The sequence below is a fragment of the Musa acuminata genome, chromosome BXJ3-11 (genome assembly GCF_036884655.1).
Source record: "Musa acuminata AAA Group cultivar baxijiao chromosome BXJ3-11, Cavendish_Baxijiao_AAA, whole genome shotgun sequence".
Lineage (NCBI taxonomy): Eukaryota > Viridiplantae > Streptophyta > Magnoliopsida > Zingiberales > Musaceae > Musa > Musa acuminata.
In genome coordinates, this window is record NC_088359.1 from 5,645,409 (window position 1) to 5,657,481 (window position 12,073).

Genomic DNA, 12,073 nt, shown 5'->3' on the forward strand with positions numbered 1-12,073 from the left:
TATTATATATAAATTATTTCCTTTACTTATGATACATCCCTTTATATATATATATATATATATATATATATATATATATGAAACATTTAACATGACGAAAGTGTCTTATTTTAAAACATTTGACTTTTAATTTTTTTTCGATCACCGAAAAAAATGAGAATAAAGTATCGTGTTCTAGCATTAAGAAACCCTTATCTCGAAGCACAAAGTAAACACAAAACCCTATACAAATAAATTATTTATCATAATAAAAAATAAAAATATTGATTTATTATCGAACACATTATCGACCTACTTTTTTACGAGAATGAATTAAAATAAGATACAAATTTGCTGGATATTAGGTGCATCAATGCTATATTTACCTCACATAAAACTCTAAAACTTGATGAAGTATTTATTTTTGATGATGAGCTATCATATCTAGTCCAACTCAAAATTTCAATGCAATCGATCAACATCTAAAGGAAATACTTGAAAGCACATAAAATGGTGGACGAATTGCCATCTTAAACCCAATCAGGAAGAGCTCCTAATTTCCTCTTAATCAACATATTAGATTAATCTAAACAAAGCTACATTTCAGTTTAGTAGCCTAATTTGACATGATTTCATTTGAGGGACAGTTTGGTCATTTCATTTAGTCTTGTCGTTGGAGGCGCCGCCAACACTCCGCACGCTTGCGTTCGCAAAGGGGCCTCATCGTGAAACGTGCCATAAATTTTCATTTATTTACCAAAGGTGCCATCTATGATGGACAGCCATTTCAGTTAGGCTTGCCTTTGGAGGCGCTGCTGACGCTCCTCCGCACCCAACGTTCGCAAAAGCGTCGGGTTGTGAAACATGCCATAATGTGTCGTTTATTTACAGAAGGTGCCATCTATGATAGGAAGCCAGCGGTGCACGCAGGGGTTTATTTGTTATTTTTCTGAAGGACAAGGGTTTTTAGTTTTCGATGCTCTTTTGAAAGGTTGGAGGTCAGAGCGTGCGTTGACTGGGTCCGGAAATTTGAATGTTTGGCGGAGCAAACCCTAATTCTTTGCTTGGAAGGGAGCGATTCGGACCCCCTGACGCTCCTCCATGGACGTTAAAAGGGAGGTTGGATCTTGGATTTTTGGATCGCAGCCACTTCTTTCCTCTTGTCATCGTTCTTGAAGAGGATTCAGCATCAGGTTCTGATCGGGTACTATGCCCCTGAACTGCTGAAGTGCTGTGTTTTTTCTGCTTCATCCTGATCTTTATGGACAAAGGTCTTTTTTTGACTTCAGAATTGTAGGATAGAACTCTGTTTCTTACGGTTTTAGATCGGGGGAGTTTAGCTTCTGGTGTTGTATATCCGTAGATCAGGGGTGGGGGGGGTGGGGGTTTCGATCATGTTTTCAGCTAGCGTAATGGTCAATCGGAGCTCGCTGGAGATATTTCTGGATGAGATCAGGCAGAGGGATGAGCGGCCTAAGGATCTGCCACCCGCTTTGCCTCTCCGGCCAACCTCCAGGGGACGCCTGCCCAGTTGGAGAAGGCCATTGCCCGTGCACCTTAATCTCGAAAGAGGTGCACCCAGAAGCTTGTTGAGCAACTCCGTGGAAGGCGAAGACGAGGAAGACGAACAGACACGAAAGAATGAGAGGGATGTGGAGCAACTGGCAGAATCGCCATGCCTCAAAACCCCAGACCTGGTGAGGTATGAAAAGAGAGTGCAGATCGATGATGGGTCAGATTCACCTGCTTTCTCCTTGCCGCCAGCAGTTGGTGGTGTCATCAAGTATTCCATGAATGAGGTAATAATCAATTTACTAATAGTTCTTAACTTGCATACTTGATTACAGTATTCTGTGCAAATTTTGCCTGGTGAGCCAACTTATAGTCAATTTACATCCTCGCAGGCAAATTTTCAAGCTCTTAAAATGATTTGAAAAGATTCAACTTGTGTTTTTTGTTTTTAAGATGCAGTTTGACTTATCCCTGCAATTCCAATCACATTGACCGAAAACTTTATATTGTTACATAAACTCTTCGGCTGCTATATAATTAAATATATAATGTGGTTTGTACTGAAGAAATTTTTGTTCCCTGAGGTTCTCACTGTGAAAGAAAAACTTATTTAGACATAGCTCCATGTAATTTGGAACATATGACCAAATATTTTATGTGTTTCGGAACTTTCCTTTCTTCATATTTATCGTCAGTGAACGTTTGTTTATCGCATTCTATCGAGCCAAATAGATTGTAGATTATTAGCGAGTGAACTTGGATGTAATGCACAGACAGGATGTATGCATACTTAATAAAACTTGACACAAATCACATAATCGAACATGGTATGTACTCCTATTAAATTAGTTTTAATTTTGTGCAGGAAATCTTGTCTGCAATTAGTCATTCTCTGAAAATTGACATTGAATTTTAAGACATCTTGTTCTTCTGATTAATTCTGGGTTCCTTTATCAGAGATCGAATTTTAAGACATCTTGTTCTTCTGATTAATTCTGGGTTCCTTTATCGGAGATCCTTTTTTCTTCTGGCATCTTTAGCTTTCGGCTTTACCTTTTACATTATTTTCACAGGTTTCCGGAATGGAAGACGATAGAAATCAGACTTCGCAGGGAATTATCTGGGTTCAAAAAAGCTTTCGTGGTTTCCGAGCTTGTTCTTACTATCAACAGCTGAAGAAAGGAGCAACCGTGTTGCAATCATGTACGTGCATAGTGACAGAAGAACTTCTGGGTTTTGTTTTCGAGGAGTCTTATGTATTTTTAAGCAGTCTCGTGTCACATTAGATAATCGAGTAATATGAAAATACTATATCTACACTTATCTCCTCTAAGATATTCAAATTAAAGTATTTGGTGTTTTTTTTTATAGTTAAATTGGATCTTAGAGCAATGTTCCTTTCTTTTGTGTTGAAAACAGACACCATTTTTGTGTCTTGAAAAAAGCTCCACTGACCTTAAATGTTTTATTGGATGCTTGTGTCGTCGACAGTCGTACGAGGTGAAAGCACAAGGCATAATTTTGAGGTCTTGAAGAAGAGATGGAGGGCAGCTATACTTATCCAACAGCATTTGAGGCGGTGTTTTGCTAGGACTGTTTTTAATAACCAGCGGAAGGACATTATATTTTTGCAGTCTGGTAATTTATTCATAGATTTCAAGTGCATTATTTGTTCGTTGGCATTTGCTCTGACGTTGTATTTTGACTCATCCGCAGTTATCCGTGGTCGGCTGGCGAGGAACCATTTTACTGCTTTAAAGAAAATTGAGGTGTTAAAGTCTGGTCATACTTATTTGAAGAAAAGGGAGGTGTCAATGGTCAGTCATGTTCAACTAATCAAAGGAGGGTCAGCAAGGGATTCTCCAGAACTTGTGAAGGTATTTGTTCCATTTTTATAGCTTGTCACTGATTTCTAACAATGAAACTGTGTGTTCAAATAACAACTTGGCTGGATGTTCATTGTTGTTTCAAAAATTTCATCCCATAAATATCAACCTGGGTGACTTGGTTTCGACATGGGAATCGGCCCTGGTTTCCTTTTCTATTAATATTTCTCTTTAGTAAGTATCTAGAAGTGTAACTAGTAATAATGCCTCATGTTTTATCGAGATCGATTAAGCGGTATATTTTGATAAAGATCCAGAAATAGTAACTCATATTGTGCTCCCTGTTAAAAACTTTCAAGGTGCTTTATATTTAAGGGTTTAATTGGATGGATTTGACTTGCAGGACACTGAGAGTGAGCATCCTCAGTTGGACCCCTCTGTTTTAGCTCAATTTCAGAGTCAGGTGTGTAAGGCAGAAGCAGCACTGAGAGACAAAGAAGAGGAGAATGCTGTTCTGAAACAGCAGCTTCGAGAGTATGAGATGAGGTGGTCAGAATACGAGTCGAAAATGAAATCTATGGAAAGGACTTGGCAGAAACAATTGATCTCTTTGCAGGTCACTTTCTTTCTTACTATATTATGAACTGTGATGAAGGAAGTAGATGTTGTGAAGGTTCTAATTCGAAACTTTCCTGGATATGTTTCATGTTTAGTTTAAGCTTCCTTGTTAGACATAGTTGCAGATCATGATAAGTGTTTCTTCTAGACATAGTTGAAGCCTTGCAATGGAAGTATAAAGTCAGTTACATACATCATAGCCTCTCAAACCTTGTGAGAAGATGTGATCTACGAATTTCTCATGTGAATAACCATCTTTAATTGTCAATAGAAACCATGTAAACATTTGTCTATATTGTTTAACACATCAAATGAAAAAGATCATGAGCAGTAATAATGATTGCTGTACTCTTTATGCAGATGAACTTTGCTGGTGCAAGAAAAAGCTTTATTCTTGAAGAAATGACAAACCGGCCTCGACAGCAGATAGCAGCACGAATTAATCACCACTATGAAGCTGAAGATAAGACGCCAGCAGTCACAGTAGCCAAACCCGTCAATGCTTCTACTGTCATGCCTGTGAGAGACAATGATAGCACTCGTAATGGGGCGATCCAACTCACGATAGAGTTTGGTCAGCACAGGCAAGTCTTCCACGATGATGCTGGGGCACTGGTTGAAGGGAAATCAGAGCAATTGGGTGCCAGCATGAACCGTCGTAAACTTAAAGCTCGTTTTGCTTCATGGAGAAAATGGTTGTGCATAGCCAGTGCAAGATGATGCAAATGAAGTATACCAAGCAACTCTTCTTGGCATAGCAAGTGCCAGGATGGTGGTTTGAGGAGAAACCTGAATGCTGCTTATCTTCGAGGAAACCTCTTCCTTATTTGTTTGTCTCGTCTCTAGAACATCATCATCATCATATGTGTATGTTGCATGTATATATGCCTTGCTTTTCTTGATGTTCTTAGTGTGAAGAGATTGCTCCTGTACCCAAAATGGTGAGGTCAAATTATCAGAGGGTTAGGTAAGTGGACTAGAGAGAGAGAGAGAGAGAGAGAGAGAGATGTATATATTGCGACATAAAATTTTATACCAGATAAAATTGTGTTGTTGTTTATCCAATATTGACGGGAGCCCAATGCATTGGCTTTGATTTGCTGGTCGATGCTGCGACTCGACTTATGAGACTTGTAATCTATATGATCAAGATTCCAGACACGAAAATTAACTGCACTGGTAATAATCTCATGAGAAATATCATGATGCAATTCCCTTCTCATCTTCAAGTTTTGGTGGCTGGTTTCCGCAATCCGCCTGCAAATGATCCCCATGTCAGGCAAATCCAGCACCTCCTTTCTCCATGCAAACTAGGTTCCTGTCCTAGCATTCCTTGTTGCAGACCAAACAAACTTTGTGGACAGCTAAGAACTAATGGCAAACCTTCAAGCATAATAAAAAAAATTCTTGAAAAGATACTGAAACGGAAAAAAAAAGGGCAAATCTTCTTCTGCAACATTAATTCAAACATACAAACTGAATGATAGAGTAAATAAAAAGAATAAACTCCTCTCTAGAGATCAAGCTTGACTAGATATCTAAAGATTACTAACACCAAAAAATTCACTATTAGTGAAAATTCCAACCAAAGTGATGGTACTTATATAGCATTCATTCAGTAGAAAAGAAAATCACACTTCTCAATGAAAAAAATCCATCATTATCTTTGAAATTTTCTCTTCTTTTTTTCCAATAATTCTAAAGAGACAAAGTGATATATTGCAAATAACAGCTGCTCCAATTTTGCACTTTAGCATGAAATTTCATCATGTGTAATCCCCTAGCTTATAAATCATTATATGATTTAGGAACTCTGCATTTTGTTTGAGTTAGGAGTCCATTGATAAAGAGTCTTGGAAAGCTTTAAGTCCAATCACAGAATCACACACTAAAATTTATCACATCAGAAAGAATGTGTAATGCATATGAAATGAAAAATAAGATTAATTTTGATTTTTTTATAACAAGCTCAGAAACCCAAGGGGCATATTAATGGATGAATATGAAACGAAAGGGATCTTAAAAATAGTATCGAGAAAGTTGATAGGGCCAACTTAATCCCACATCGGTTGAGGAGTGGGGGAGTAAAGGGCTCATAAGACAGCCGTGCCTCCCTTACCCTCAGAGTTGCCTTTCGGAAGGCTCCAATATCTCCGAAGGGACAAAACCGTGAGGGTTTCGATCACCCAAAGCAGACAATACCTGTCTACCACTGGGCTAGACGGGCAAACTCCTCCCGTTTAGAGGCGCCTTTTGGAGCTCTGTGGCTCCGAAAGGGCAAAACCGTGTGAGTTCGATCACACTCACCCAAAGCGGACAATCCCTCGCACCCCTATCAAAATTGACTTATATTTAAAAAAACAAGAAAAATATTCAGAAACATTGCTACTCAATCTCTAACCAAAGAGCCAATATATGTTGTCTTCTGGCCGAAAAAAAACCTGAATTCTAATATTTATGCATTTCCAAATTCAAGTTACCAATCCCTAGCAATAAAAAAATAAATTTCCTTCATCGATATGTATTCTTTGAGATCTTTTACCATCAGAGCCAACACCTGACTACCGAATTAAGCTCTTAGAGGGAATCATTGCTGAGTCCAACAACAAAAATTTAAGCTGAAATCAGACAATATACAAACACTTAACCCAAAATATGCCACCAACTTGCATATTCTGGATGTATATTCTTCAAGATCAGCTACCAAGTTATCAAACTAGCAAGGGATCTTAAATAACTACCATTGACGGTATTCAATTGACAAATCCAGGTCAAGTCGACTAAATCACTCCGCATCAAAACGTTCAAAGAGTCATCTTTATATAGGCATCTTCAATCACATAACGAAACGGGGATTTGGAAGAGACGAACACACCTCTCGATGTCCTTCTTCTGGGTAAGGAGGCACTCAAGGATACACTCATTGCACAAGAGGTGCCCCTTCTGGCAGAAAAGAGGGTGGATGAGGTGCTTGATGCAGAGGCAACAAGGGTCAAAGGGCCCGATGGAGTCCCTGCCGAGCCGCTCCCGCTGCGTGCCGTATCCGAGCTTGAGCTTCTCCTCGTGGGTGAAGAATGCAAGGTAATTGTTGTTCTTCGAGTGCCGCTGCGGCATCTCTGTTCCGTCCCCGCCTTGATCGAACAAAAATACGCAAAACCAAAACCTAATCCAAACCCTAGATCACGGTGGAGAAGTACCGACGCACTCCCGTAGCTTTCGAACTCAAGAAGAAATGGGAAGGGACGAGACAATAACGGCAACATATATATATATATAACGGAGTTCGTGTCGGTGTCGCATATATATAACGGTGTTGCTGCAAGGAGGTTGCCGCCTGTTGTCCCTCAAGTGGGTCCCAGGTGGGACCCGTTTCAGCCCTGCAGTGAGACCTCACAGGTAAAGTCGGTGGCAAATCGAAATGAGTGGGAAAGCATTGTTCATAGACACAGTTACGATTCTCGTTTCCCCTCTGGTTTGTCCCCCCCCAATTAATCAAGACGCGCGTTTCCCTTTCCGATAAGGATCGCTCGCCTCGAACGGACCGGTTCGATTCGAGAGGGTCGTCGCAAAACCCTAGCGCTATCGAGTCCCTTCTCTCGACAGGGTACATGGGGGTGCTATCCTGGTGGAAGGGGAAGGGTGCGTCTCCGTCGTCGGTGACGAAGGGCGACACTGGCAAGAAGCCAGAGGTTGCATCCGAGGAGGTACCGGGAATGAACGGGGCGGTGGACGTGCGGCGACCGGGAGACGTGACGGTGTTCGAGTTCGGCTCGGTGGCGGCGTCCGGCGACAGGATGACTCTCGCTGGCTACTGCCCCGTCTCCGACGAGCTCGAGCCGTGCCGGTGGGAGATCATCCCCGCTGTTGGGACGGACGCCCCTCAGTTCCGCATCGTCTTCTAGCTGAGCGATACTTCCAAGAAGCAATCTTCTCGAGTATTTATGGCTTTACTTGTGTAAGAAAGCTTCGAACTTTCAGTGATGCAGCCCTTTGCCATACCAGTAAGATGTTCCGATTCTCTTGGGCAGTTGGACATTGTAAATTTGTGGTTTTCTGCGCTTTAATTTTTCGTTTGGCTATGTTGGTACAGATTTCGTTTGTTTGTGTTCTTGATGCATCTCATGGTGTTAATACTCTTATTTGAATTTGCTGTAGCTTCTGTCTTTTGTGTCAGTGAAATTGAAATGTAGGTCCTATACCTTATCGGAATATTACTTCTTTGGTATTAGCCTAACCTCCTATGACATGAGCGTTGAACCTGATGGGACCAAAACCCAACCTCATCGAATAAATTAGATCAAGAGATTATAGTTCTGCAATTTTCCTACTTCTTTTTATTTAGCTATGGATCTTTCTTTTTTCCAAATCAAATGGATAACTTAGTTATCACTATTGGTTTATTCATGAACATATCTGCCAACAGTGACTTTGCCTAGTAAAAAAACAATCCCATCCTTAAGAGTTCCCATGTTTGATTTTTAGATATGGTTCACCAATAATCAGGCATAGCTGATTCCCATCAGGAGGTACTTCCAAAGAAGAAACTTTTCAATAGACAACATTGTTGTCCTAATAGGATGTTATGGTAAATCATGCAAAGTTACATTGGCTTGATGGCATTTGATAATTAGTTAAGTGAGTGTTGTTGGACATTAGAGTGAACATATCAAACTTTGTTAGTTTAATAAACTTGGTGAGTCTGTCAAGGTTTATCGGTTTGACAATTACTTTTGTAAACATAAATTTGGTATATCATCATAATGTTATCATTTTTCTAGAGAAGCAAGTAGTAGGTTGTCATTGGAGAACTAGCATTAAGATAGAGCAACTGGGTCCTGCGGTTCTGTTTGATTGAACATGATCTGTTGGTAAAATTACATTTTTGCTAAGTGTTTAGTAGGTGGATACTGCCATTTCCTTGTCTTCATCATGAATGTTAGGAAAAAACTATTGGTTCGCAAATTTTTCATCATGTAAAATTGGTGATTACCTTTGGAAGTTCTCTTTGGGTCACCAGAGACTTGAAGTGCTGCTGTAGCATGTGGGTGTTATAGTGGGTTTTGAAACGGATTCATAACTTGAAGTGCTGCTGCTGTAGCAAACTTCATAATTTCTTTTAGAATACATTAGTTTTCAGGACTGAACTTTGTCGTTCGCTTGCAGTTCAAATATTCTTTTTACAGGCTTGCTTCGGGTGCTTAAGTGCTATGTATAGTTAAAGAGTTGGTGCGAAAAGAAAATTGTGTCTTATAGTTCAATGGGAGAAATATTCTTCGAGGCTGTTCTGTAATACCCTCAAAAGTACGTTTTTTATCCTCATGTGTAGTAATGGTCCTCAAGTTGGAATCTTTAGAGTACAGGATAATCTTGTGGGCATTTTAATGAGTTTTGAAATGGACTCATACCTCGAAGTGCTGCTGCTGTAGCAAACCTTATAATATTTATTTTAGTAATCATGTACTGGTGAATATGAAAATATCATTTTTCAGGACTTATTTTTCTCTGCTTGCAGTACAAATATTTTTTTTTTGCAGGCTTTGTAGAAGAAACTTGTTTTTGTCTTATAGTCAGTCCAATGGGAGAAATATTCTTCAAGTTGTTTGTGTCCTCAAGTTGCAAATGCATCAGTCAGACTCTTTGAGGCCTTATATCCATATTAGACAGCAGAATGCACATGACATTAAGCAACACTGGATTACACTTCAGTCTGAGAGCTTATGATATGATTAAAATCTATGTTATAACACATGCAATGGACTAAATTGTGGCCTCAAATGGTTTTACTTTCTGTACTGCAAGATGGCATGGAAGTTCCTAGAAGCAAATATTGATCTACTTTACCATGGCATTTTGTAATGCACAAGATGTTTCAATCTATACAATCCTTGTTTCCTGTTGTTTAAGTTCTGTTTTCTTGTTTGCATGGTATATCCTTGTTTTCTCTTCATTTTGCTTTAGCTTATCCTTAAATGTGTTGATAATCTATATATCCCCTCCTATCACTCCAGAAAGTATCACATGTAGTCATAAGTGTCAACTTATCTCCTTCACAGCTTCAACATTGACTACCATTATCTCCAAAGCATCCTCAACTTTTCCTTCATACCTTTGCCATGGTATCCTATTATTTTTCTTTTATTTTTTGGCAACCCTCCTTATTGTGTGCAATCTTAGATTAACAACAAAAAATTGGATTCACTTGAAGGATAATACATATTTTTTTTCCAGTAGGTGTTTGTGTGTTTATCTGTGTATTTCTCATATCATGTAACCTTTACACAAGACATTTTTATGTTATGATATTAACTTGAAATTAATGTTGTTATTAGAATTCAAGATAAAACCAAATCAAAGGAAAGAACTCTTTTAGCAGAGTACCTCAAAGAGGAATTGAAGCCATTCTCTCAACCCAAATTACACCTCCCCTTCACTTCAATCAATGGCATTTGGGCCAAAACAACTCTTCTTCACAGGATTCCACACCCACTGCACGAGAAACCTCCTCCCCTTCACGCCATTCAAATTGTAGCTCTCCCCTTCCGAGCTCTTGAACACGCTCCCCACGTACCCTCCTCCTCCTCCTGATCCATAAACCCCGATGCAGAGGTCGGCGATCTCCGTTGGAGCCGCCGGGTCACTGCCCGCATACCATGCATTGATCAGCGGGTTGCTCGACATCTCCGCCAGCTCGTGCGCTATCACACTCACCATGCCATCGGCCCCGACGTCCCCGTTGGGCGCTCCCAACACCTGGATGCCACCGCCGCTGCCGTTGGCGTTGCTGGCCCCTCCCATGTAGTCCGGCAGCGCGAAGGGGTACGCGCACATCCCCGGGCACTGCGAGCCGCTGTGCCCGACCCATGCGTACGGCACCGTCACGCCGACGATCTCCGGGAAGGTGAAGTAGTGGAAGCCGCACACCTCCCTGCAGAAGTCCTCCACCCGGACGTCGGGCGAGGTCAGAACCAGGTAGAGCCCGCCGTGCGGGTCCAGCGGCAGCCGCTGCGGGTGCGCGGCGACGGCGGACCGGATAATGGACTGGATAGCCAGGCGGGACAGGGTGGCCCCGTGCGAGTAGGCCGAGTCGTGCACCTCGCCGGCCAGCACGAAGCTGCCGGTGACGTTGGAGCCGGTCTGGTCGGCGTAGAGGCGGACGGTGCGCCACCACTCGGCGATGGAAGGGGAAGGAGAAGGGGAGGAGAGGGAAAGCAGGAAGTCCCTGATGATGCCTTGCGGAGCCGCCTCCCAGTGGCCATACCATATGGTGTAGATGTTGGCGGGGGAGGCGAGGACAGGACCCATGTGGTATGCGACGTCCACCAGCTCCGAGGAGGCCGCCAAACGGTCAGGTCGGTGTGGGTGATGGCGCTGCCATGAGAAGGCCGCCGCAGCTACGACGCAAGAGAATGCGAGGAGGAGAAGACACAGCCTGCTCATCTTTTCCACCACCATATGGTCTGTGCAGGAGGCCATGTCTTTAACCGGTTTGAATCACCTTTGCCTCTACATTTTGAATCATGCTGCGAGGAACCCAATGATGACTACTCTCACTTTTGCCATCATCTCTCTAATATAAACACCATTTAAGGGTGTTAAGAACGAGGCTTTTGGATGTTTACGCCACCAATAAAGAAGAGGGCATTCTCTGCAGCAGTAATGCTATTATATCAGCAGCAATGGATGGTGTCTGCAAAAGCTTCGAAATCACTGCATCCTCTTTTGGGCTCTAAGGAAAGGTATTGTTATGGAGGAAAAAGAAGGTGGTCAAAGATACAGAGTCGAAGAGTCGAGGTCTGACCCTGCTGCTTAGTGCTTTGTGTGAGATCCAAAGTATGGTAAGTACTGCCCACTTGTTCTTCTTATGGTGCAGAAATCATGGAACACAGTGTCGGAGAGTTATGAGGAGGCAAAGAATTCAGGAGCAGGAATGCAAAGAGAACTGAGAATGATTAGCATTCATGGTGTGATTGTAAGCATGCAGTAGATACAGACTGGGCATAAAGATGAGTCCCAGTTGTATATGAGGCAATGGCTGCAAGATAAATGAAGTGAGAGTTCATATGTAGCATCCATCTTTCCCAGATGTCATTATCTTAGAGAGAGAGAGAGAGAGAGAGAGAGAGAGAGAGAGAGGAAAG

At 41.6% G+C, this 12,073-nt stretch overlaps 4 protein-coding genes across 4 annotated transcripts; 2 read left to right on the forward strand and 2 right to left on the reverse strand.

Annotated features, from left to right (window-relative positions):
* The first annotated feature begins 1,345 nt into the window (after window positions 1–1,345).
* LOC103970592 (myosin-2) lies at window positions 1,346–5,000 on the forward strand. Its single transcript, XM_009384421.3, has 6 exons — window positions 1,346–1,778; window positions 2,565–2,694; window positions 2,983–3,129; window positions 3,208–3,368; window positions 3,721–3,933; window positions 4,296–5,000. The coding sequence occupies exons 1-6, from the start codon at window positions 1,374–1,376 to the stop codon at window positions 4,653–4,655; spliced, it is 1,416 nt and encodes a 471-aa protein (XP_009382696.1). The 5' UTR covers window positions 1,346–1,373; the 3' UTR covers window positions 4,656–5,000.
* LOC103970591 (E3 ubiquitin-protein ligase CSU1-like) lies at window positions 4,724–7,158 on the reverse strand. Its single transcript, XM_009384419.3, has 3 exons — window positions 6,811–7,158; window positions 4,972–5,192; window positions 4,724–4,862 (listed from the first exon to the last, which is right to left on the reverse strand). The coding sequence occupies exons 1-3, from the start codon at window positions 7,047–7,049 to the stop codon at window positions 4,843–4,845; spliced, it is 480 nt and encodes a 159-aa protein (XP_009382694.1). The 5' UTR covers window positions 7,050–7,158; the 3' UTR covers window positions 4,724–4,842.
* Window positions 7,159–7,457: 299 nt separating this feature from the next.
* Window positions 7,458–8,024, forward strand: LOC135653365 (uncharacterized). Its single transcript, XM_065175273.1, has one exon. The coding sequence runs from the start codon at window positions 7,544–7,546 to the stop codon at window positions 7,835–7,837; it is 294 nt and encodes a 97-aa protein (XP_065031345.1). The 5' UTR covers window positions 7,458–7,543; the 3' UTR covers window positions 7,838–8,024.
* Window positions 8,025–10,283: 2,259 nt separating this feature from the next.
* Window positions 10,284–11,908, reverse strand: LOC135652542 (protein EXORDIUM-like 7). The gene has a single exon (XM_065173538.1). The coding sequence runs from the start codon at window positions 11,406–11,408 to the stop codon at window positions 10,368–10,370; it is 1,041 nt and encodes a 346-aa protein (XP_065029610.1). The 5' UTR covers window positions 11,409–11,908; the 3' UTR covers window positions 10,284–10,367.
* Window positions 11,909–12,073: the final 165 nt, after the last annotated feature.